Below are 26,349 nucleotides of genomic sequence, written 5' to 3'. Positions count from 1 at the left end.
CTGAGTGTGATAACCAACAAAGCTGAAGGTCATGAAAGAAGGTTTGTTTTTTGTTTTTTTTTTTTGCTTCAGCTATTGATCCTTATTTGGAAGCTTCATTCTGGCCAACTGGCTCTAATCAAGGAAACTAATGAGTTCATTAAGGTAGATCTCAAAGCAGGAAGCAGGGTGTGCTTGTGCACCAGTGGGAGTAGTATTATTTAGGTTTAAGAATCCCACTCTTTGAGAAAACACACATAATTGAAGTGGAAGAGAACCGTGAAAGCGATGGACAACAAGATGAATGAATCTACATTCATATGTTTGATTTGACAGATGAATGGAGGCTCCAAATCTTTTTTATTTTTTTGAACAGAGCTAGGTTTTTCCCTTCTGAATAAGTATTCATCCAAATGGAAGAATACACCCTTTGAGTAAGCTAAATGCTGGCCCAGGGATTGGTTTACAAAGCAGAAAAGTGGTTTGCCCATTTCCTACCTGACTTTCCAGTTCTCTCTCATGCTCGATGCAGTGTATGCTGTGTGTGTGTTACAAGCAGGGCATGCTCACAGAAGGCAAGAGTGTTAGTGGAAAGGAAAAGAGAGAGACACTCCGGAGAAAAAATATCAATGAGTAATTTGCCACTCTTAGGAAACAACCTCCAGGCCTCAGGAGACCTGGTGTGGTGATGCCCCTTCATTTCGTTCAGAAGTCGAAGCCCAGAGGCAACATAGCTTTCAAAGAGAAGCATTTTTGTGCTGCCTTTGCTGTCCTAAATAATAATGGCTCCAGAGTCACAGAGAAACCCACAGGCCATGATGCAAACTCGACTCATGACGAACTCGTCCTCGCAGTGGCCACCCTCCTGTGGATCATCGGCAGACAGGCTCTCCCTCCAATCTGACAGCAAATGCCTTCAATTCTTCAATACGGCTGATTGGCGTATATTGAGAATTGGATCTTGGCTGAGGTCTTCCCAACCCATGTGAAATCCATCAGCTTCTAGAGGAATAATCCAATGTCCCTGTGAATAGATGCCGGTAGTCTGGGTGGCAATTAACAGTGACCTAAGGGCTTCCCTGGTGGCGCAGTGGTTGAGAGTCCGCCTGCCAATGCAGGGGACATGGGTTCGTGCCCTGGTCCGGGAGGATCCCACATGCCGTGGAGCGGCTGGGCCCGTGAGCCATGGCCGCTGAGCCTACGCGTCCGGAGCCTGTGCTCCGCAACGGGAGAGGCCACAACAGTGAGAGGCCCGTGTACCACACACAAAAAAACCCCCCCCAAAAAAACAAAAATTCAAAAACAGTGACCTAATAGGTTGTAAACTTTCTAGGCTCCAGGTTGAAGAGGGAATGTGCAAAGGGACTAGCCAGTAGCAAGGCTGGACCAAAACTCTAAAGCCCAAAGCATAAGCATAGTACTTGTGCTTTAATATCTACAAATAACAACAATAACAATAAACCACGTTTAGAGTTATTCAGAGAGTCTGAATTCCACTAGTCCTTGGTGCCTCCCCATCTTTCCCCTCCTCCTTTTTCTCCAGTATCTAGCATAATGCCTGGCACATTCTAGGTGCTCAAAAGATATGTGTCCAACCAGTCAAATAAGTAAATGAGTAAAATACATGTCTTTCTGCAAATGATTTAGTTCTTCTGATCTTCCACTTCTTCGTCAGTAGTGTGGGAATAAAGTTATTTGGTGGGTTTCTTTTCCAGATTAAATAATAGGGCACACATTATATGATGTGTAAAATGCCATAAAATGATAATTTTATGAATTTAACTGAATTTTATAAAATTTATATGCTTTGAGTCTGCAGCTATGGTTCAGCTGAGGGGATAAGGGAGGAAAGTAAAGCCCTAGGCAGATGAAAGAATCATTACCCAAAGCTATAGGTGTGATGGGTTAATTACCCTCAAATACATTTAACCAATGCCTAGGAAGAAAGAGAATGGGGGATGGGAAAAGGAGAGGGAAAAGGGGGGCCCGGGTTAGGGATAGAGTGAATACTTTAAAGGTCAATTGAATTATTTCATAAGGGTACATTTTCTATTCACAAGAAATCGTCCTGTGCCAGAAAAGGCGGGGAGGTTGTTCAGCAGAAGCGGGTTAATCCCTGCTCCCTCTTGCCTGATGCAGTCACAGTGCAAGATACAGTAATGAAGGCGGCGCAGTCACACATTTATTTCATTCGAAATTCCTCTGTGGTCCTTTTTCTATCAAAGTCTCTCACTGTTACAGGGCCGTGCTTGAAAAAGTAGCAAAACTTCTCCCTTGGTGGAGAAAAAGAAGCCCTCATCAGACTCAATGGAACGAATGAATGAAGTTATTTCCTTGGCCCCAACAACTCCATCCACTTTCAAACCAAATATACACAGAAACATCTTTCCCCACTTGCGCGACTGGAATTTTACTCTTCCGTGGCGTTGCCTAGTATTGGAAGCACGGATTTCGAAAGTCAGCAGGCAGCAGACTCGGCTTTGGAACCGCGGTGGCTGGCTTTTGCAAGAGTCGATGCGCCTTACGGTCCTGTGTGGTAGCTTCTCCCGAGAGCAGAATGTGTAAAATAAACAGTTGCTGAGAAGCGTGAAGAATTAACGAAGTGAAAATCTCGGGTTATTTGTTCGGCAATTGACACGCAAGTGAGCTCCTTAAATACTTCGTTGCTTGAGGACGTTCAGAGCTAGGATGAATGAATCTTCGGGGCACTTGACTAGAACCAGCTTGTAAATCTTTTTAGTCTTTCGGGAAGTGGCGGTAAATTAATACAAATCCATGAGGGAAGGGAGAGAAGGGGGTAAAACCTCCACACCGGGGCTCTCTTCCCAGCCCTTTGGAAAGACTCGCTTTTGCTGCTCAGGACCCTGGAGGCTACAGCCTGAAGAACCCGGCGGCGCTAGGACCTGGTTGGCGCCTGGCCGTGGCCGCTTTCGGGCGGGCGGAGGAGGGAGAGGAGGAGGGAGATGTGGGAAAGGAGGGGTGTCGAGCGGGGCGGGGGGAGTCATTTATGCAGAGAGGGTGCTGCTGCCATTGCCACTTACACTCCCGGCGCGCCGCTCGGAGCCGGAGGGAGCGCGGGGAGAGAGCTAGCGAGCGCTCGGAACCTGGGCCAGCAGAGGGGGCGCCCGGCTGCTGCCTGCACCGCCGCCTCCGTCGCGCTCGGGGGCCCCTGGAGGAGCAAGGGCGAGTCGGAGAGTCCGGGAGCCGAGCCCGGCGAGACCCAGCTGCGGGAGGGCGCCCGCCCCACTCAGCCGCCTCCTGCGCCCGAGCCGGGGAGCGCCGGCCGACCGCCCCGCGGGCCGGAGAGCTGGGAGCACAGGTCTCCGGAGCCCCAGGGATGGTCTAGGAGTCGGCGCGAGGCTCGCTGCTCTGCTCCCTGCCGGGGCTCGCCGCCTCCTGCCGATCGCCCAGGGCTGCGAGCCGCGGCGGCCGGGGGCTGCGAGCCGGGGCGGCCCAGGCCGGAGAAGTTAGTTGTGCGCGCAGCTTAGTGCGCGGAGCAAGCGAGCGACCGAAGAAGCAGCGAAGCGCCGGGGCCATGGGCTGGGGGAGCCGCTGCTGCTGCCCGGGACGGCTGGACTTGCTGTGTGTGCTGGCGCTGCTCGGGGGCTGCCTGCTCCCCGTGTGCCGGACGCGCGTCTACACCAACCACTGGGCAGTCAAAATCGCCGGCGGCTTCCCGGAGGCCAACCGCATAGCCAGCAAGTATGGATTCATCAACCTAGGACAGGTAAGCGCTGGCTGGTCGGGCTCTCGGCCCTGAAGCTGAGAGGGCAGGGGCGGGGGCTGGGGGGAGTCGCTCTGGTCCCCTCCTCGTCAATCCCCCTCCCCCCTTCCAGATGTGCTCTTGCAGCTGTTGCCCTAACTCTTGAGCGATGCTCTCGCGCTCTCACACACACGCACACACACTCATTCGCTCCCCAAAGTTGCTGGGGTTTGTGTTTTGTTTGCTTGTTTCTTGCAAGTCACGAGGCATAGGTAGGGTCTCTGGAAGAATCGCGAATGTACATACCCTCCTGGTGGTTTCAGACCCTACCGGAACTTTTGCAGTGGAAAGTCGGGGACCAGTGGGCTCTTTGGGGGGTAGAGGGTAAGCGCGCCCCTGGTGCCGGCTCCCTGCGGTTTCTGAGAGCTGGTGTAAGGGGGAGGCGGGGAAGGGAAAGCCTTTCCTGCTCGGACCTGAATTTAGTCCAGAAAGAAGTTTCCTCTTCTAGTGGGGAGAGAACCGCTGGGACTGGAGCTAGACTGGAGGAGGGAGAGAAGAGGGGACGGGACCCGGCGTGAGCAAAGGTTTGAGGGGAGATCTCCCGGCTTCTTCGCCTCGCGAGCTGGATCCGCGTGGGGCTCCCAACTGGGGAGTCGGAGGGGGAGGTGGGAGAACTTCCGAGACCATCGACGGGGTTCTGCTTTGGAAAACGGCGAGTCTGCGGAGGCTCGGTGGGGCGAGAGTTGGGCGGGCAGTGGGGCGCGGGGCTTTGGTGGGGTGCCGTTCGCGGGCTTTGGGCAGAGCTGCCCGGCTGGGGGACCGTGAATTGAGTGGTGTTACGGGGAAGATTGGAAGCGCAACAGATTTGGAGATACCTCCGCACGGTCTTGGCTTCCTCGCTCTCTTTCCTGCAAGAAATGGGGTGACAAAGGCTGTATAAGCGGGTCCCAGAAAGTGCACCCCCATCCTTACACCCCTCCCACTCGCTTCTCCCGGCCTGGCCCGAGGAGGGGGCCCTGGCCTGACCCTGGTGAGACTTTGCTGGGGGAGGGAGGCGAGGGTGATGGGGGCGCCCTCACAGCAGACGCGCTTGTGGGACTGCTGCGTCTGCACGCGCCCTGCCTGCCCTGCCAGGATGAGGGGAGAGGAGGGTGCCGGCTGGGGCCACTGGAGCAGGAGAGCACAGACGATTTCTGATGCCGTCGAGCTCCATGTCTAGGAGCACAAGTGCTCTAGCACGGGGACTTTCGGCTGCCTGGGGCGCGGCACCGAGAGCAGGCGGATCTGCTGTTGCCGCATCTAGAAAGAGCACTGGGGGCATCGGGGGAGCGGGAGGTCTTGCTGCTCTTTGTGGGTCCAGAGGGAGGGCGTGTTGCGGAGAAGCCAACCTTGTGCAGGGCTGAGACCAGGGCAAGGGGCATCGTCTGTATCCCCCGTCGCCGAGACCAACACACACCAGGAAGGAAGGAAGGGACAGCCAGCCAGATTTTCTTGCCTGAGTGCCTATCATCTTCAGGAGAGTTTCATTCTAACGGCTTGGTAGGATTCTACCTGCTTCTTTTTTTCCTCTGGAAGAAAACATCGAGTCTGTTCAAGTGTTTTTACACGAGCTTCAAGTTGGGTGCTGCATGTGACTGGAGAATGTAACAGGAAAGGCTAACAATAAAAGTAGTCATGTTAATAATCTTTCCAGATGCATCACTCAGGTTCAGCTAACACTGAGCATCTCTCATAAAACAGGCATATTTGGAAGAATAGTTCTTGACCATACACTTATTTCATAATCCACAAAATGACCATTTTTGGTGCATATTACTTCACATACAGCAACAGGGAACCTAATACTCTGGAGAAGTTGACCCGCACAGGGTCACCCAGCTAGACAGTGGTAAGGGCATGATTCAGACCTAGGACTGTCTGGTCCAGGCCTACTCATGCTTGTGAGGATGGGGGAGAAGGAGGAAGTAAGTAAAATCCCCATTTCCCTGAATTCTGATTTAGTGGCTCAGTAGACTGGGAGCAAACGTCCAGTCTTAATTCACAGATACTTAGTTCAAGCCGACCTGGACTTCTTGAACCTGAGAAGCTTCAGGAATTACGAAAGCAGAAAGATCTGTATCAAACTAAACTCATTAAATAGAATTTACACATTTCGGAGCCTGGCAGAGTGGGGGAGAAGAAATTGTCACAGAACCCACTCGTGAAGGAGCAAACATTTGCAGTATCCTGCAACCTGGCCTGACTTTTTACAAAGGGCCTTCTAGTGGAGATCCATGGATTTTCATTTAAAAAGTAATACTAAGAACGTTTACATACAAATAGCACCAAACATGATTTGTTGTGGGTTTTTACAATGCCCGTGAGGAAACTGAGTGCTTACAGAGCTGACAGAGAACCCCTTGAACTCATGCCCTAACCAGTGTAAAAAGATCAGCTATTCTTACTGTGTAAAGCATTTCCTCTGTAGATCAAAGGAGCATAACCCTAAGCTAAGTCTTGCAGGTGGTAAATTGAGTTCACACATGCAATATCATTGCACTGTAAGAGCCATCCTTTTGTTATTCTTTCTTTCCATCAGTAAACCAGCTGTGGTTCAGTTGAGGGCAGTAATTTATTTGCAAATGTCTCTGGAATGCTCTCCTATTTTTACCCTTTCGGGCTTGCGGGGGGGGTGGGTCCCACCTTATATGTCACAGATTGGAACTGAGACCTGTTATTGTTTCTAAAGCCATTTAATATCCTGGTAGTATTTTTGATATCTTTCTATATAATATTTTAGGTGAATAAGGCAGTGACTTTCCACCACAGTAAAGGTACGATTTTAACTGTCTATTCAGAGTTTCAGTATCATGTTTCGTATAGCATCTTAGCATTTAAAAGCCACCAGAGGTAAAATTTCTGGCCTGGAGATTTCTACAGAAAAGAATAGGCATGCCTCTCATGTTCACGAAAGATAGGAAATGGAGAGTAACACAAGAGCAAGTAAGCAAGCAACAGGCAGAAAGGACATACTTGACTTCCTGGAAAGGAATAATAATGAAGGTTTTCTTGTCTTTGGTTATAGAAATAGTGCTTGTTTTGGTAGGTTTTCACACAGTGTTTATATTTTGTGAATGGTTATGCCTCGAAATTCTGAAATTCTAGAAAGCCCTTCCTTTCTTCCCCTCCAAGCCCGGACTCCAAGCCGTCTTAATATTTAGTTCGACCTCCGTACCCCAGGTGGCTGAGGGTAGGTACGTCTGCCTGTTGGCCTGCACAGGGATGGAAGAACAGGCCTAGTTCTTCCTTCCTAATCGTGTGCTCTGACCCTTTGAACTAGCGGTATAGTGGTTAGAGGATAGAAAAGACATAAAGGAATAAGACCTGACATAATGTTAATTGTGAACCTTTGTTTGGACAAAATCTACAAACCAGTAGGAATTAACTTCTGGTTATTTGAACCCAGGGAGGAAGGTCCTCTGTAAAGGTTGTTTGCAGTATGCAACAGCTGTATTTATCCTTCTATGAGGTGCTTAGAATCCTTGATTCCAAATTGAGATCACCTGGAGCAAAAACCCCTCCCCAAACCTTGTAACTTATCTTAGGCAAGAGTCCAGAAAGATAAAGCCAGCTGCAAGCAATACTGGGAAAAATGTTTTACCTGGTGTTGCCATTGAGAGCATAGACTTGGAAGCTCTGCAGATGCCACTTGCAAGGTCCAGGAAAGCAGGAAAGTCACTGAACTTAATGGAGCCCCTGTTCCTTCATCTGTAAAAGGATAAATCTCTAGATAATAGAGGGAGTCGATTCTGTGTTGCCTAGCATATAGTTAAGCTTGCTGTGGAAGGTTTGTTGAATCTGAATCTGAAATAAGTGAGATTCAGACTTTATTTAGATATGGAGAATGGAAGACATTTTTTAAAAAGCAGGAAGATGCAACTCATTGAAGGTCAGGAAAATACATTTTTGATGACCAAGTCAAAAGAGCTAAATCAGAGCTTTGTAGACAGGGAAACTCGTTTTCCACTTCAACTAACAATTTAAAATAGTTTAAAAATAGTTTTCCATTGGGTTCTAAACAATTCTGGCTGATTTCCCGTGGCAGTGCTCCCTTCCCTGGTTGATCTTTGTCGTAGCCCATTAAATAGTATAGGATAAGCTCAATGGAGATGGAAGAAAGGGACAAAAAATATCTGAAGACAGTATTTTATAAAGCATCTTGCCTTGGTATATTATGATAGATCATATTTGAATTCATATTTCATTTAATTCTGAATGTGGTTTACATGAGGAAGGTTAGAAGAAGCTTTTTCCAAATCAGCAGGAAGAGCTGCTTTAGCAGGAAGAACCTTGTTCAGCAATGCCCCGAAGGCCTCCCACTCTGCTGGTTAGTTTTGACCTGTGAGTAATGTGGGTTGCTTGAAGTGCTGGTAAACAGTGGAGAGTGAGTTCTGGGTGCTCACGGATGGCATTAGAAATAGGGGATGGGGCTAGTCCGGTAGGTTGTATGAGAGTGGACCGTCCTCCCCTAGTTATATCCTTAGGCATTTGTAAATGGATGTGGGAGTCCCAGGTTGATCCTTGTGTGATGCACCTGCCTTTGCACCAGGCAGGAACCTCAGCTCTGACCTCCATGCCCGAGAACCTTAGCTTTGACTTCTGCTGGCCACTGTCACATGCGTAATTCTCATGAGTGGGGGAACCATTCATGAGAAGAAGCAGTTCAGGGTGCTTGGCCTGATGATGGTGGGTCTGTTGCTTTAACCTCATAGACTAGGAATGGCTTGTATGTGGCCATTGGGATTTTCGGGGTCTGTTTGAATTGAAACACTGCATTTTTGTGAGCCCCAAGGCAGCTGAATTTGCCTTATTGCTATCTTTCATGAGTTTATATCCAGAGGTCCTAACTGTAAAGGTCAGCCAGAGAAGCAGGGTAGTGTGCTGGGAAAATGTCCAGCAATGTCTAACTCTTTGGTTAAGGGAGGGAGTCCTGACCCAGAAACATCCCCTGGGCAGGGAGGGGAATTTGTGTTGTCGGTTCAAGTTATGTGAAGCAGTGTCTGGGTTTCCCCCAAGGCTTAAGTATCTCCCGGCATCGCTCTGGCTTCTGACTTTATCACTTGGCTAATTCAGGTTGGATTAAATGACAAAGAAGCCGACTTTATCTTCATGGGTGGTAAAAATGAATGCTGATACACGCTCATGCGTGCTCTAAGATACATATGTATGTATCTATGAATTTCTATTTTTATCAAAGTTAAATTTGCACATAGTTTAAAGTGAAATTACTCATGCAACATTCTCACTAGTTCAACCGATTACATCTCTCCGTCTAAGTGTACCAAGAAGGAACAATCCATGCCAATAAACTCTTCAGTTTAGGTTAACGCTGGGAGGAAAAAGAGACCAGAAAGAAAACCAGACTGAGTCAGAAGGTTTGAGTGAAACTTCAAACCTTTTATTTATTTACCAACCTGACCCTCAGTGCCTGATTTTTCACGTTGGGGACCTTAACACCTGCTCCATCCACCTCACAGGGTTGCTGTGTTATCAAGTGCCCTAATAATGAATGTGAATATACAAATAAAACAAGACATAGGAAGCATTATATGATCTATAAGGACTCCACGGAGATGCAAAAGCTGCTCAAAGGAAAAATAAGAGAATGCCAGGGTTCCTGGGGGTTTCTGTAGTGGAGCACTGGTGATTTTGTAAACTTCATTTATTTATTTATATTTTTGGCTGCGCGCGGGCTTTCTCTAGTTGCGGCGAGCAGGGGCTACTCTTCGTTGCGGTGCACGGGTTTCTCCTTGCGGTGGCTTCTCTTGTTGCGGAGCACGGGCTCCAGGCGCACGGGCTTCAGTAGTTGAGGCTCATGGGCTCTAGGGCGCAGGCTCAGTAGTTGTGGCGCACGGGCTTAGTTGCTCCGCGGCATGTGGGATCTTCGCGGACCAGGGCTCGAACCCATGTCCCCTGCATTGGCAGGCGGATTCTTAACTGCTGCGCCACCAGGGAAGCCCGTGGACCTAGGACATTTTTATCCATAGCTACTGTTAAGCAAGACAAGTACTAATGGGGCCACAGGCAGTGCGGTATGGTTCAGTCCCACCTGGCAGGAGTTCTCTGGCAGCTGTGTGCATAATGACCTGGAAGAGGCAGAGAGGCTATTGTGTTGGGAAAAGTTAATTGTTAACAAACACAGAACCTGTGACAATGGAAAGAGAATAGATTTGGAAGCTCTTATACATGTGGATTCAACATGGCCTGGTAACCAAATGCAAGTGGAGGTTGAGGAGAAGGGAGAAGGTGAAGAGAACAAAGTTTATAGCCTGGGGACCTGGAGAATGGGGACTTGTCTGTAGAATGAGGGCAGTCTGCTGGGAGCAACATGGTAGGTTCAGCCTTAGTGTTGTTGGCAGGTAGAGAGTCATGCAGATGCAAATGTCCAGTAGGAAGAAGAGAATTTAGGGCAGGAAATAAGTGAAGACTGGCACTCACCACCTCAATATAAGTGAAACTGTGGAAGGGCATAGGATGCTAAGAAGTGAAGCACAAAGAGAGAGGAGGGCTGGGAACACAGCCTGAAGCTGGGGGTGATGGAGATGAATGGTTCTCGAACACAAAGGGATACTGTCTTTGAAATGATAGACCACAGTGTCCCGGCTTTGAGAAAGATGGTAGGGCTAAAATACAACCTCCATGGAGAAGGCAAGGGATAAAGGGAGTAGATGAAGGGGGCGGGGAGGCCCTGAAGATGCAGAGTCAGAGAGCCACAGAGCATCGCACTAAAGAGAAATCCTGTAGAGAGAATCTAGGAGGTGAGAACTGAAACACGGCTTAAAGAACTGGGGACAAGGAGGTTACCCGTGCTCTCAGCACCAATGCTTGATTGAGCAGTGAGGGGGAGTTTCATTGCACATCTGCCTGCCCACCTACCTTATCTCCCTTCATCTCATCAATGTCCTGGAGTATTTAGGATCATAGGTCTAGAACCAAAAGGGTTTGAATCCTAATACTGCCACTTCCTAGCTGGGCTACCCTAGGCAAGCATCTTAAGCTCTCTGTGCCTAAGTTTCTTCATGTGTGAAAAAGATCTAATGGTATTTTCCTCATAGGGTTGTTGTGAGGATTAGTTGAAAGTAGTTAGAATGGTGCCTGGCACGTACTGCATACTCAATAAATGTCAGTTATTATGTCTTGTTCTTTTTTTCAACCAAGTTATGCTCAGTTTCTATATACTGTTTTCACTTAATGTTGTATTATGAGCCTTTTCCAATGTTACTAAATAATTTTAGGCAAATTTTAATGGCTGCATAGTTGAAGGTACCATACTATCTTGTAATTAGTGTGACCATAATCGTATTTTGGCAGGGACAGCACTGGTTTATGCCTACAGTAAATCAGTTCACCTCCATTAAGTATTTTTTATATCCCTTTCACTTTTCAGACATGTCTGAATTTGGCAGAGAAATGATATGGTCACCCTGATTGCATGTGTATTTGTGCGTGTGTTTGAGTGTGTAATTGCATATCTGTTCTTCCACTAGCTGGGAAAGCAGGGCTGTGCCTCATTCCTATTTGTGTCCCCAGCACCTAGCCCAGTGGGTGGCATAGGAGAAGCACAGTGAGCCCTTGGGACAGGAAGCATAAAGGGTGCACCTAGAGAGGAGTAGGTTTGGAAAGGAAGAGGGACATTGGTGCCTTGAGCCTAAAGAAGAATGAAGGTGAATGGAGATTTAGGGAGTTCACACTGGGGAGGAAAGGAGGTGAGCGTGTGTGGACAATGGTCTGGATCTCACTGTCGGTTCTGAGGTGAAGGTCACCTGCAGAGAGAGGGGGAACTGGGTGAAATTGGTGGCCTGGTGCTCCAGGGCTCCTACCAGAAAATTCTGATAGGAATTAACGACCTAATTAGCGCCTAATGAGAAGAGTTGCCAAACAGCAATGGCAGTAGCTGCTTGTGCATAGTTATTGCTCAGTAAGTAGTGGTTAAGTGAATGAGTGAGAAAATGGACCAGTCTATATTGTTTTGTGCTTTTGTGACTAATGCTCAGGAACCTGAGATTAGATAAAGACAAAACAGGGAGTTAGAATGTATCAGAGTGAGAGAGAAGGGAACAAGAGACTGTGGGAAGCTGGCGGTGACGGAGATGAATGGTTCTCGAACAGAAAGAGATACTGTCTTTGAAATGATAGACCACAGTGTCCCGGCTTTGAGAAAGATGGTAGGGCTAAAATAGGACTGGGGAGCCAAAGGAATAGGGCAGGTATAAAGGTTCAAAATAAAAATGGAAAGCCTGTTTGATAAGAGTGGTAGAAGTGGAAAAATGGGAGCCGTCCCAGAGGGTAATTTTCTTTGTAACCTCTAGGTTAGAGCTATTCTGCATGATAAGGTCCAAGGTGGGCTGACCAGATAGAGAACAGGTGAAGGCCAGTGGACTGGATGGGATCAAGAAACTGTGAGGCTGTGATATTGGCAGGGTTATCAGCTTGGATAAGATAAGGATTCCAAGTATTTTGTGCTGGTATACTCACTAGGCAGATAAACACGAAGTCTGCCCCATACTTCAATTCTCCTTGGATAAATTTAGGTATTATCTCTACTTTACACATCTGTGCACTATTATTTGCACTGCAGGTCCTGTATCAACTTAAGGGATAAAGATAGATTCATGGGGGATTGCTTCCCAAATGAGCCTTCCCGTATTTGATTTAAAAGCTGAAGTTTGCATTGAGCGCTGAATATAGAGGGAAGAGTGTAAACAGAGAATGTGAAGCCAGAAATAATATTTAAGGATGATTTAAAAATGGTATATATGATGTCACATTTTATGTTTGCCTCTATCTTAAGTCGTCATGTAGCCTACTTTCCATTATAATAAATAATTACACCTATAATTTATTCACGTCATGTATTCTGCCCTTCACATATATTTTTTTATAGTATAATGAAGTATGTTCTGAACATGTTTTTTATGTATTCTTAGTCTAACTTTACTGCCTTGTAAGAATATGGACATATTTTAAAATGTGTTTTTTAAATTATTTATAAATTGCTCTCTGTATAATATTTTTAGGTTGCTGTCTACAATACTAGATTAATCTTGTTTGCATTTATATGTGAATCTGATTGTTAGGTTAGGGTTAGCACCACAAAAGAAGCATGAAGTTTCTAGTTGAATCTTTTGTGCATTATCTAAGGGGTTAATTCTGTCCTGGGAAAATTACATTGTGGATACCCTGCCAGCATTGAAACTGGTTAAGATTTATTAAAAGCAAGTCCTTCCCTGCTGCCTTTCCCTGTGTGTGTGTGTGTGTGTGTGTGTGTGTGTGTGTGTGTGTGTACACACACATATATATATATATCATATATATTTGTACTAAGTACTTAGAGCTGATATTTTTGTAATAAGTACTTAAGGTCTGGTATTTTTCTACTCTGAGAAGCTCTTACAGCTGTAAAAATATACCAGTTCTCTCCATATCGATGTTCCCAGGCTTGTACCTTGTTTTCACTAGTTGAAGTTTCTCAACCATAATAAAACTGGGCAGTGCTCATGAGTTTGAATGCAGTGCAGGGAGGGAAGACAATTTCAGAGCCTTTAATCTTGTAAGCATATATCCGTAACTACAAGTTTAGAAGTTTACTGCTTACTCATCCTGGACCTATTCTAGTTGCATTTAACTAATTTTTTTTTTTTTCCTGTGTGTGTGTGGGACCCATTCATCAATTTCAGAGTTTTTCAAGAGAAAACTAAATTGTAGGCCACTTAAGATTTATTATAGCCTAGCTTCCAGCAAAACCTTTTTTCTTTATTTTTTTAAACCTTGGGGCATCTTTCCATTTGGTTAATGCTCATGAGCCAATTTACCAAATGCTGCATTCTTTGACTCATCTCAGGATGATGTCATTGCTTCTGGGCTAGTTGGGCAATGCTGAGAACCAGTAAACAAAACTCAGGGCTGAAAACAGGTGACTTGAATTCTCCTCTAGGTCCTGCCCTGCCACTAATTGGCCACATACTTATGAACTGGTCATAGTTTTCTGTCTTAAAGGATTAGTTTTATTCATTGTTTTATTTTAAAAATAGTTATTGAAGGACAACATCAAGAAAAGTCAAAAGACAACCCACAGAATGGGAGAAAATATTTGCAAATCACATCTGATGAGAGGCTTGTATCCAGAATATGTAAAGAACTCCTACACTCAATAATAAAAAGACAAATAACCCAAATAAAAATGGGCACAAAGGATCTGAATAGACATGTCTCCAAAGAAGATATACAAATGGCCAATAAGCACATGAAAAGTTGCTCAACGTCATTAGTCATCAGGGAAATGCAAATCAAAACCACAATGAGATACTAATTCACATCATATTCACTTAGGTTGATATAATCAGAAAGACAGATAATCACAAGTGTTGACAAGAATGTGGAGAGGGCTGCCCTGGTGGCGCAGTGGTTGAGAATCTACCTGCCAATGCAGGGGACATGGGTTCGAGTCCTGGTCTGGGAAGATCCCACATGCCGCGGAGCAACTAGGCCCATGAGCCACAACTACTGAGCCTGCGCGTCTGGAGCTTGTGCTCCGCAACAAGAGAGGCCGCGACAGTGAGAGGCCTGCGCACCGCGATGAAGAGTGGCCCCCGCTCGCTGCAACTAGAGAAAGCCCACGCACAGAAATGAAGACCCAACACAGCCAAAAATAAATAAATAAATAAATAAAAATTAAAAAAAAAAGAATGTGGAGAAATTGGAACCCTCATACACTATTAGTGGAAATGCAAAGTGGTGCAACCACTGTTGGAAAACAGTCTGGCAGTTCCTCAAAACATTAAACAAACACTGAGTTACCATACGACCCAGCAGTTCCACACCTAAGTATACAGTCAAGGGAAATGAAACATTTGTTCACACAAAAACCTGCAGACAAAAGTTGGTGGCAGCATTATTCATAGGAGCCAGAAAATAGAAACAACACAAATGTGTATCAACTGATGAATGGATGAACAAAATATAGTGTATCCTTACAATGGAATATTCTGCAATAAAAATGAATGAAGTACTGATACAGGCTACAACATGGTCGAACCTTGAAAACACTTCACTGGCTGAGTGAAAGGAACCAGTCACAAAAGGTCATGAATGTATGTTTATATGAAATGTCCAGAGAAGACAAATCTACAGAGACAGAAAGTAGATTAGTGGTTGCCTAGGGCTGAAAGGATTGGGGGGTGGGGAGATGGGGGGACCGCTCATGGGTATGGGGTTTCTTTCGGGGGTGATGAAAATGTTCTAAAATGGGTTGTGATTTTTGCACAACTGTGTAACTATACTAAAAACATTTGAATAGTATACTTTAAATAAATATATGGTATGTGAACTTTATCTCAGTGAAGCTGCTAAAAAATAGTTATTGAGTACCTGTTGTTTATCAGCCATTCTGTTAGACCCAGTCCTACTGTATCTGTCTTTAAATAAGGTATCTGCTCACATGGGGCTTATAGTGAGAGGAGCCAACCTATGAGGCAGCCATGAAGTGAATAAAATAATTTCAAATTATGATAAGTTGCTATTGGAAAGCTAAATACATTAGTAGAGTAAAAAGTGCCTAAGGGTGGGAGGACTCCGTCAGATGGGCTGGTTAGGGAAGCTCATTGAGGAGGGAACACTCGAGCAGAGATCTGAATAAGAAGGAGCCCCGACCACATGGAGGTCTGGGGTGGGGTGAGTTCCCTGCAGAGGAGACAGCTGGTGCAAAGGCCCCAGGGGAACAGAAACCGGCAGGTGTAAATGAAGTCTAGTGAACAGGGAAGAAGTGGTTGAGCTTGAGATTGAAGAGGGTGATCTTAAAGCTTGATTTTGGTGATGCCATTTACCTATTCAGAAGTCACCAGTAGCCGCCATTTGCCTCCTGTGTTTAAACAAACAGATTCCTTCTCTGGGCTTTTACAGTCCTCTATCTACTAGTCCCGAAATACTTTTTCCATCGACTTTCTTGCTCCGTCCCTTAACAAAGCCAAACTGGACTTCCCATTGTTCCCCAGATACTAGACTCAATCCTTTCCTGTTTCTGTGCCAGTCTTTCCACCTGGAATATTCATCTGACCCCTTGCCCTTCTGGAAATTCTCTTCTTGAAGACACATCTCAAATGTCACCTCCACTATACCTCACTCTGGAAATACAGGTAAAATACAGGTACAATCACTCTGATTTTTCAGTGCTTTGACTCCAATAGTACTTTGCCCAAAATCTCCCCAGGGAATTTAGTAAAGTTTTTTTTTTTTTTTCTTTTCTCCTTGTAAGGGGCTTAATTATTATTCCACAGCACGTAGCATGGTGTTTGGCTCTGTAAAGGTAATCACTGAATATTGGTCAAATCCTAAAGTATGTTATAGTCCTGCAGTGTATATAAAATGAGAAACAAATCTGAACACTGGAGAAAAATTTTTAAAAATTCTATTACCCAGTCAATAAGGAAGGCTCACAGTGCATAATATATTCTATAGTGGAGTGTGGTAAAAAGGAGTGATCTAGGATTGATGAGTCATGTGTGTATGGATTCTCAAGTCCAGGGCTTCCTGGGAAATAGCCTAATCCTTATCTTTGAATGTTTCAGAACTTGGCATCGTCAGCAGGGTCATTCTTTCTGGCTTTGACTTCATGAGAATTCTTAGTGGGAGAGTCAGAGTACACAGTGTGACATTGTCCACCCCAAGAGCCAAGTCCCAGATCATCCAAGGACTGCGATGGCTTCTCCAGGGATTCCAAGGAACGCTGGGGGCTCTGCTGGCTACGCTCATCTCCCTGGGGGTGACAGTGCAAGTCTTGTATCTACTGGAGCAGTGGGAAGAACAGCACAGAGGGACCCCCCAATGATGGAATTGGTCAGTAGTAAGAGAAGGTTTCAGATCACAGGCTAATTGTACTGTCTGTGTGGAATGCGTGGGAGTAGCAAAAATAAGCAGATTTGGTGCACACGACGGGTCCTAAAGCTCTGTATAATATAAGCCGTAGAATCTTGTGATGGCCCATGGCTGACCTACCTGGATCGACCATGGAAGGGCTTACCTGGATTGGCCAATTTGAAGGGCCAAAGCACTGAAGTTAAATCTGCATGAGAGGAGGAATTACAGGCTCCAGGATAAACACATAAATTAAGTCCTGCAGTTTAGTCCTTAAGGAGTGGCTTCAGAGATATCCTTGGAGATAGGAAATAAACTGAGAACAAATAGAGGAACTATCCACTGGGAGTTAACTCCACTTAATTATGAAAGGAATGCCCTCTTGGTTGGGTGACATGGCCAGAAGCTAGTCTCTCAATCGAGATGGGTCTCCCCATCTGACCTCGTCACTTTAATCAGTTCTAAGCCTCAAATGACCAGTCCCTTCAGGCTCAGGCAGATAGAGGGAAAGGTGAGTTATATTTTCTGGGTCAGATGAAAGGGAGATGGGAAAGCTGAGTCTTCTTCTGCTGTATACGATTCTAGAGTAGAGCTATTCTCTTCTCTCCATTGAGGTGGGTCTACTGTAGCTAAGCCCTTTGTTACTTCTTGTTTGGACTACTGTGCCAGTCCTATCCTGTCCCACTGTCTTTCCCTTCAAAACATGCCACATAAGGCAGTTTAATCTTTGCAGAACCCACTGTGGTCAAAGAGACTTCTTCCTCTTCTCCTCCCCCCTCTTCCCACTCGCCCCTCCCCTCCCCCTCCTTCCCCCTCCCCCTCCTTCCCCCCCCCCCTCCTTCCCCCTCCCCCCCCCTCCCCCTCCCCCCCCCTCCCCCCCTCCCCCTCCTTCCCCCCCACCCCACCCCGTCTATTCTGAATATCATTCAGCCTAAACATTTTGCCATTCTTTGCACATGCACTGCCATGCCCTACTTTTCTGCCCCTGCTCGAGTTGCTCCCACTGCCTGGACATCCTCCCGTCCAGTTCTCACTCATTCGGCAAAGCCCTTCTCAGACGTCATTTCCTCAAATGAAATTGCCTGTGGCTAAAACCTCTTTTGTTTAAACTCTGGTACTTTATGGTACCTGGAAGAGTGTGCTCTGCCATTCAGATGCCCTCGGGAAAATACTCTGAAACGGATAAATGGCTTTGAATACGTGGAGGGAGGCCGGGAGGGAATAGAGACGGCAGCGTCGTTAATACCAATCCCCTGAATATTTTCAGTTCTTCTCACCATGCGATAGGATTGTATTTCCCTATTTGCGGTGTAAGTGGGTGTATTTCCTATTTGGTCATGTAACTTCTGTTGGCCAAGGAAATGTGAGCAGAAGTGACACACGTCCCCTCTTAACAGTCAGTGCATGATTCACTGTGCTCCCCATCTGCCCTACTTCGATCTGCCAAGCTCCAGGTGGTGGGTGCTCCATTGGCCTGGGTCCTTGCGGGCCATGATGAGCGGCGCTCCCAGCCAGTGCACAATGGATGTGTAACATGAGCTAGAAACAAGCTTTTCTTGTTTTCAGTCACTGAGATTCATGGGTTCATTTGTTCCTACTGTGGAATCTTGCCTGTTCCCACTAATACAAAAGTTCAAGAGCTTTCTCCTTAGCCTTGCACACAGTATAGATGGAGATTGGTAATGGAAGAGGGAGAAAGATTATGTGATACTCTAGATAAGAATCCTGTGACTTAATAGGAAGACCTCATGGATCTCCAGTATACATTGTGCTCATTATGCAAGTGATAATGACATGTGTTTCAAAAAATCAGAAGCCAGATAGTAGGTATTTGCAAATGTGTGTATGGGATTCTGTTGCTTAGAGATTTGCACTTCCTGAAAGAAACCCTGAAGATCCCAGAGCTTAGTTGCTCCGAGTTGCTTCTCTCCAGCCTTGCCAGCTCTCCAGAGGAGACTTGTTCCATAAGTTTAGATATGCCTGTCCATGACTGGTAAGACTAGAGAAAATTGAGGGTTTGTTTCCTTTTCCAAGAAGACAGAAACGTAGTGTACTACAGTTTGTCTTTTATTTTTTCCCATCAAATGAAAATAACGTGTTAGCTTTGTACCGCAGTTAATTGTTTAATATCGAACTTGCTTTTTGCTTGCCAATTGCACTTGTTTGTGCCACTGCTAAGGACCACACTGTACTCTCAGATTATGACACCCACTGCTGCAGAATCCACTTAAATTTGCCGCCGCATTCCACAGGCCATTGTGCCTTAGTTGTTAGTGAACTGGCTTCCCAAACATGTGGGTATTTGTGTGCTTATTGATTTATGTGAGGTGGACACAGTGGGGAACATCTGAGATTTAAAATGTTATGGCCCGAATTTCCAACTCTTGACATGAATCCAAAGCAGCAGATTTTTCTTCTTTGGCAAGACAGAATTGAAGCAACATGCAGTGATTTGGTTCGCCGATTTGCGAGCTGTTAGAAATCGGAATAATTTAAAATGAGGAGTGTAAGTGCTGCATAATGTGAAAACTATTCTAAAGGTCACATGGCTATGCAGCCTTAGACAAGTTAAGCACCGTGAAACTAGAACTGTTTTGAATAAATTTGAAACACCGCATGTGAATGAACATGTGGATTTTTTTTTTTTTGGCTAAAATATTCTGTTACCAAAGTAGTTGAAATCTTATTTAGTTCACCCTGAATCTGAAGAGACAAGGTTCTAATGAACCTAGGAGGTCCTGCTCCTACCTTTTAGTCTCTCAGTGATGGAGGCCATTTCGGGCCTTTATTTCTTTCACTCGTGGGTTTTTTTTTTTTTTTCCTTTGTGATCATCATTCTGTCCTTCAACATTCACTGCAAATATTTTAGACTATCTCCCCTATGCTAAGTACACTACTAAGCCCTGAAGATGCAGTGGGGCACAAAAATCTCTACCCTCTTGGAAATTACAAGGGTTCCAGCTTGCTTCAAAACATATCACCCAAAACCCAGTGGCTTAAAATGACAATCATTATTTCTGTGAGGCTGTGAGTTGAATGTTAGGTTCTTCAGGCAACTGGTGGGTCATCTAGGGCCTGGCTAGTCTGGGATGGCTTCACTCATGTTCTTGTGGTTTCTGCTGGCTGCTAGCTTAGATTATGGGGGTAACTGGTCATGGGTCTCCCATCCTCCAGCAGGCTCGTTTGTGCTTCTTCCCTTAGCGACAAGAAGGTATCCCAGCAACCAGAGAGAGAAATTCTCATGTGCAAGCTCTTTTTAAATTTTTGCTCGTGTCCATATCCTAACATCCCATAAGTCAAAGCAAGTCACATTACCAAGCCCAGCTTCAAGAAGCGGAGACATCTCTTCCTCCATAGAAAGAGATGCCAAGAATTTGTGGCCATATTTTGCAGTCTATCACAGGGAGACTGTTAATAAACAATTGAATAGAAAACAAAAAAGTATGTCCACTGGTGGTAAGTCCTGTGGACAGGAAGCAGGGAAGGGGGAATGTCTGGAAAATTTTTTTCAGTTGTAAACAGGATGGTGAGGGAAGTTTTCATGGAGGAGGTGACATGAGAAAAGATCTGAAGAAGGTGAGGTAAACAAATGAGCCTTCCAGATATCTGGAGGAGGTACATTCTAGTAGAGGAAGCGGCCAGTGTAAAGGCCCTGAACAGAAGAGAGCCTGGTAGATTGAAGGAATGGTAAGAAGGTGCTGAGCAAACAGGTCAGGTAGCAGAGAGGTAATAGGGGTGGGTGGGAGAGGTGGGGGAGACTCAGTAGGTCAGTGCTTGTCACAAGTTTTTAATTAAAGTATACTTGATTTACAATGTTTCAGGTGTACAGCAAAGTGATTCAGTTATACATATGTATATTCTTTTTTGGATTCTTTTCTATTATCAGTTATTACAAGGTGTTGAATATAATTCTCCGTGCTATACAGTAGGACCTTGTTGTTTATCTGTTTTATAGCTTCTCCCGTTTTAATGTGCATAAAGTCACATGGGGATCCTGTTTAAATGTAGATGCTGATTTAGTTGATCGATGGGGCCAGAGGTTCTGTAGTTTTGACAAGCTCTCGGGCGGTACTATTATTGCTGCTGGTCCTGGGACCACACTTTAGCGCAAGTCTGTGTAGGATGTGCATAGTAAGGGCTGGATTTTCTCTGAGGGAAGGGGAAGGCCATTAGACAGTTTTGAGCAGAGATGTGACCTGTTCCCTACTATGTGATAAGAGACGTTAATTGTTTAGAATGTTAACATCCGTAAAGCACACTGGGTGGAAATGTTGTGCAGTCTCAGGTGGAGAGGCACATGGTCTCAATTTAGCCTGCTGTGGCTTTAATCATCTGAATGTCCTGTCCTCTATAGGGCCATTTTCTTCTACTCTGTTGGTGAACATGAGAGAGACCTATCTCTGGACACCCCCTACCCGACCCCGCTCCCATACCAGATTCGTTCTAGGAGGAACCGGCTCTGTTTTATTGCAGTCACTCAGGTCCTGATTACTGGAGCTGTGCTTACTCAGCCTTTTCTATCCCCCAGCCTCAGTGACCCTGAGTCAGTGGTCGTCAGTCCCTGGCTCACATTCCAGTCACCCGGGAGCCTTTAAAAGGTATCTTCAGTGATTCTGATTAATTGACCTTGTGTGGGGTCTGGGCATCCGTTGTCTTAAATATGCAGCCAGGGTTGACAGCATCCACTGTGCTCAGTTCTTCCTCAACACCTGATAGGCTGGCTGTTTCCCCAGAGCTCAGAGCCTCTCTCTCCCCAGGGAAGCCACTCTCCCTCCACCCTGGTCTCAGCCTTCTCTCTTTTCATTAACGTCAAAACACGGGAATCATTAGCTCATTTTCAACTCTATTGCGCTTTGATGATTCCAGCCTCAGTACACAGATTTTGCTAAAGTACAGTCTATTTTCTTTTGGACTGGGGGGCTGGTCTTTGGATAGCTACACATATATAAGTATTTGTTGATGTTGAAGGTCACAGATTTGTGCTTTTTTGTGTAATTTCTATTTAAAGGCCCTGGCCACATAATAAATCTTTAAATGAGCTCCAGGATCTTACCCAGGGGATGGAATACCGGGAGCATGGGCTGAAGATCATTTGGCTCCAGGTTTCCTGTTTATGAAATATCTTCCAATTTGCTTATAGATGTAGGTTCATACCCCAACCGTATTGAACTACAATGTCTGTTTACTTTCATCTCATTTCTCATTACTACATTTCACTAGTTATAGTAAGTACACTAGGCATGAATATACATTGTGCATTCTGAAACTCTGGTGGACAGCATAGTTCTATTTTTGTATTACACATAAACATTTAAATAAACACGCTGCATACTTAAGCATTTCTTTATTTTACAATCCACCAGGCAGCTCAGAATATAGAAATGGGCTGGGGTCTTTCTCAACCTTTGAGAGGTCTTTCTGAAACCCTATGTAACTCCTTAGGAAAGTGCTTTTTTTCCCCTTTGAATCCAGTCTGTACGTATGTAGGTCTTATTTGAAGGTCTTATTTGTTCTTGAATGGCTTTTTGTTTTCTAATCAGAGTAGGAAATAAAGAAAAATGAAAGGCGGTGCAAAATATTATCTGTAACTTGTGTCACAAATTCGCTGCATCATCATGTACCTGGAATGACTTGCCTATGCATCATTAACTTGTAACAGATTTAACCTAATTATTAACTCAACCAGATGGATTTACTCAAGTGTTATCATAAAGGGCTTTGTGATGGGAGAGTATGATCAAGTTCCATAAAATTTATTGCTTAAATCTTGCTGGATCCAGCATGCCATTAAGGCACTGCCTTGTACATTATCACATCAGATTTGGTTATTCCTTATTGTTGGAAAGAAAGGGTGTGTATGTGTGTGTTTTAATTAATGGTGATTTGTTTGTTTTGAAAGACAAATGCCACTTCCAACAATCTATGGCTTTGGAGGAGTCCTGTAATATTGTCTCCTAAAATGTAAATGCCCCCGATAGGTAGTGAGACCTGTTGGGTTTCAGGTTTGCTAGCAATTGTACCACCTAGCCCCTCATTATAAAGGTGAAGAATCTGAGGCCTCAGAAGAAGAGGTATGACTGGAGCAATGAACTGGGCATTTAGCGGACCTGAGTTCTAGTACCTTCAAGCTCTGATTTTAAAGGTGACGCCTGAGAATTGTCTTACTAATAATATAGAGAAGCTTTTCTAGTCATCTTGATCCTTTATAGGAAGAACATATATTTCTTTAGTAAGTATTGCTAATAATTTTTGTATTTATCAGGGTCGGTGTCTCTTTAGGAGATATATGAATGGGGAAAATTTGTCAAAGGTGTTTGCATATTTAGGTATGTGGTGTACGAAAAAAAAATCTCGATTTTGGAGGCAATATTTTTTTCCCTACTTCTGTGAAAATCTCACTTTTATACCCTTTTCATTAAACTACCTTGAAAAGAAATGTTAGATGTTTTTTCCTGGTTTTGGTACATCAAAAGGTCATTTTTATTGTGGTGGCTGTTCAGTAAGGAGGTAAATGATTGATCTAATGACTAAAGCGTGAATACCTTGGTTGGTCTCTTGAACCAGAGAGCTCTTTCCTGGGGAAGGTCACAAGGTTCGTTTCGGGAGAGGTGGGTGTAGTGGTCACTTTTGCAAATAGGAATATGACCGTATTATAATGGGGGTGCCTTTAGCCATGACTGTAACCTAAACTCAGCTTTCCTTGGCGGGTTTATTAAACTGTGTGACGAGGGGTCGGAAGTTAGGCAGTAACTAAAGTAACAGTATAGAGACATTTCAGAATATCTACTGCAGTCACTGTAAGAATTCAAATTAATATGATACATGTGAAATGGGACTTGTGCCTGCCCAAACCATTCTCCACCCTGGGTCTTTATCACTTTAGTTTATTTGGGCTTTAAATCTATTTCACAATTTAGCTACAGAATGTCGCCATATTTGAGCTAAGAGGGAGGAAAACTTGTGAAGCCTTTTTTTCTACTAAATTGCCTGCCTCTATTTGAGCGATACAAATGTAGCAGTCAGGCAATATCCAGTGTTTGGAGTATCAGAATAATTCATGGATTAATTTTTAGTCCTGTGGACACCTCAGATAGAAGATTAATATATATTAAATTCACTTACTTTTTCTTCATTTATCCAGATATGAGATATTTGTCCAGATAAGTATATGTCTTCAGTTACTGCAAAATACTGTAAACGTTGCAATGATTCTTTTGGTAAAACACTGTATTTGGTTTATCTTTTATGTCAACAGTAAGTACTTAGGAATGATAGAAGAGAAATACTTATAACTCAGTCTACCTCCTGAGTACATTTTCTTAAACATCACTTCTAACTTTCTATTTTATGGATGCAAACATTTACTTGGTAGGCATAATGGTTATTTAAACTCTCTTTTTGGGTTATTTGACATATATTTAAGATCAAGCAAGCTGCTGAGATAAAGGTCAATGGACTTTTTATGTTAAGAAAAAAAAATTAAAAACTTCAGACAAGCTCAGGAATTGTTGAGATAAAGGTATTAATCCTACAGTTAATCGTGTTGGAGTTGAAACTTTAGTAAGAGTTGAAAATATCACTCTAAGCACAAATTATGATTTTTTTAAGTCTATTTAGGATTTGTATCAAATAGTGAAACTAGCACTGAGCTTAGTGTCAGAAAAATCTTGTTTCTATTACTAGCTCATAGTATAAAGTTGGGTAAATTGCTGAATTTAGCTGGGCTTCAGTTTTATTATTTGGAAAATTAAGGTAATAATTCTTCACTTATTTCACAGTGTTCGTTCATTCATTTATTCATTGGATAAATGCTTATTGGGTAGCCGCTCTGTGCCAGGCACTGTGGTGGGTGCAGCCAATATACCAATATTTTAAAACTTAGAAAATAAACAGCTTGATCAGATGGAGAGGAACTGGAGAAGGTCAGAGAAGATTTTTTCTGAGGAAGTGATATTTGAGTTAAGATCTAAAAGAGGAGAAGGAATTAGGCAATGGGAGATTGGAGAAAAAGGAATGCCAAGACAAATGGGACAGCAAGTGAAAAGGTCCTGAGGCTAGAAAGGAGGCCAATGGGGTTGGATTGAGTGAAGGGGAGAAGTGTTAGAAGATGACAATAGAAAGGTAAATAGGAGCCAGATCTGGTAGCCCTTCTTGGGCCAAATTAACCCTATTTTATTTTATTATAAAAATAACAGGAAGTAAATGGCCAGTTTTACAAACGGGTATAACATTATCTTAATTACTCATAGAAAACAGTGTAAGAGGGCTTCCCTGGTGGCGCAGTGGTTGAGAGACCGCCTGCCGATGCAGGGGACACAGGTTCGTGCCCCGGTCCGGGAAGATCCCACATGCCGCGGAACGGCTGGGCCCGTGAGCCATGGCCGCTGAGCCTGCGCATCCAGAGCCTGTGCTCCGCAACGGGAGAGGCCACAACAGTGAGAGGCCCGCGTACCACAAAAAAAAACAAAAAACAAAAAACAGAACAGTATAAGGGAAAGCACTGTAAAGATGGAAATTAATATTGCTATTACCTAAGACAAGACAAAAACATGTGGCCTGATGAGTTATTGATCCTGTTTACAAAATTGTAAAATTCTGAAAGTGGGCAATGGTGCTAAAGCATGCAGATCATCCAAAACACTGGCATTAGTTTTACACGTGTTTTGGGCCAAGTGTACGCATGGAGGTGAGGGGCAACAGATCTACCTTGGTGGTGTTTTGCTTAAACTGATGTTCAGATGTTGTTGCCTGTGAGTATTCATCCACAGAAGAACTGAATGTCAGCTGGGAACTGGCATCAGATTAAATATCTGCCCCTAGATGATTGAAAGATTAGATAGTCCATTTGTGCAGAATTACGAATTTATAGCCCTTGGATAGCATGGACAGATAGTATCAATAAAGCAGGACTCCAAGAGGAGACATTGATAATTTAATGCAAATAAAGCCTTGTTTTATAAATTGAGCGTATGTGCTGGTATAATTATGATGATATTTGGGGCTACTTTATTCATTTTCCCTGTGCTTGATGAACTCTCATTCGGATGGATGAAAATAGCATTTTTCTACTAAGACACCTGTTGAAATACCAAAACATTTTACTTGAAAAGAGGAAGAAAAACATATTCTGAACTTTACGGCTTGAGGTATTTATTGAAAATTTAGAAATCATTATTCATCCTTTACCTGAAAAGAAAAAGCTATGAAGATATAGTCCACATAAAGTAGAATATGGCAGGACCCAGTGGTTATTGGGAGACGACTTTTGATTTTTAATAGTTACAATTATTAGTATGTATATCACCTGTGAAATTTTAGTTCTGAAACTTTACTCACTTGGTTATGGAATGAACTGATCTATCACAGATAACTACACCTCTCTTAGTACTGTGAACATTATAAATGTTTTTAATGATCTCCTAGAATTGAGTTTGCATAAAATTCTACTTGAAATCCAATTTCATTTTAAATACAGATTGGGCTCAGAGCGTTTTAAAAGGGTAAAGCCTGTAATTAAAACCCTTTTTTACTATGTAGATTGTATGGGCGTATGGCGGGGTAGGTTTGTACTTCATCTTGACTGCATGAGTCTAGATGGACAGCAATGTGCTTGTGTCCTTTTATGGATGTTTTTTTCATCAGCCATTCATGATGGCCACTTCCTCATCTCTTGAACTTAGAGTTTGCTGAGCAGGGAAATGACTGGATTCTGATTCACGTTGGAGTGGAACACATGAATGTGCATTCTGCTAAGCTCCCGATGATGCCACTACTGCTGG

The 26,349-nt window shown here is 44.2% G+C and overlaps 1 protein-coding gene across 3 annotated transcripts in view; it reads left to right on the top strand.

Annotated features, from left to right (window-relative positions):
• Window positions 1–2,979: 2,979 nt before the first annotated feature.
• The window catches only part of PCSK5 (proprotein convertase subtilisin/kexin type 5), a 447,761-nt gene continuing 424,391 nt past the window's right edge, over window positions 2,980–26,349 (top strand). The window contains exon 1 of one of the 3 annotated variants that reach the window (XM_027105664.1): window positions 2,980–3,706. In XM_027105664.1, the coding sequence (XP_026961465.1) occupies window positions 3,515–3,706 (192 nt within the window). In that variant the 5' untranslated portion in view covers window positions 2,980–3,514. The remainder of the gene's footprint in view (window positions 3,707–26,349) is intronic. The other 2 variants (XM_027105666.1, XM_027105665.1) reach the window with 2 other exon arrangements.

Source organism: Aethalodelphis obliquidens, unplaced genomic scaffold (assembly GCF_003676395.1).
Source record: "Aethalodelphis obliquidens isolate GAN/ISIS:26980383/991018 unplaced genomic scaffold, ASM367639v1 scaffold7, whole genome shotgun sequence".
Classification (NCBI taxonomy): Eukaryota; Metazoa; Chordata; class Mammalia; order Artiodactyla; family Delphinidae; genus Aethalodelphis; species Aethalodelphis obliquidens.
This window is presented reverse-complemented; position numbering and strand designations above follow the sequence as displayed.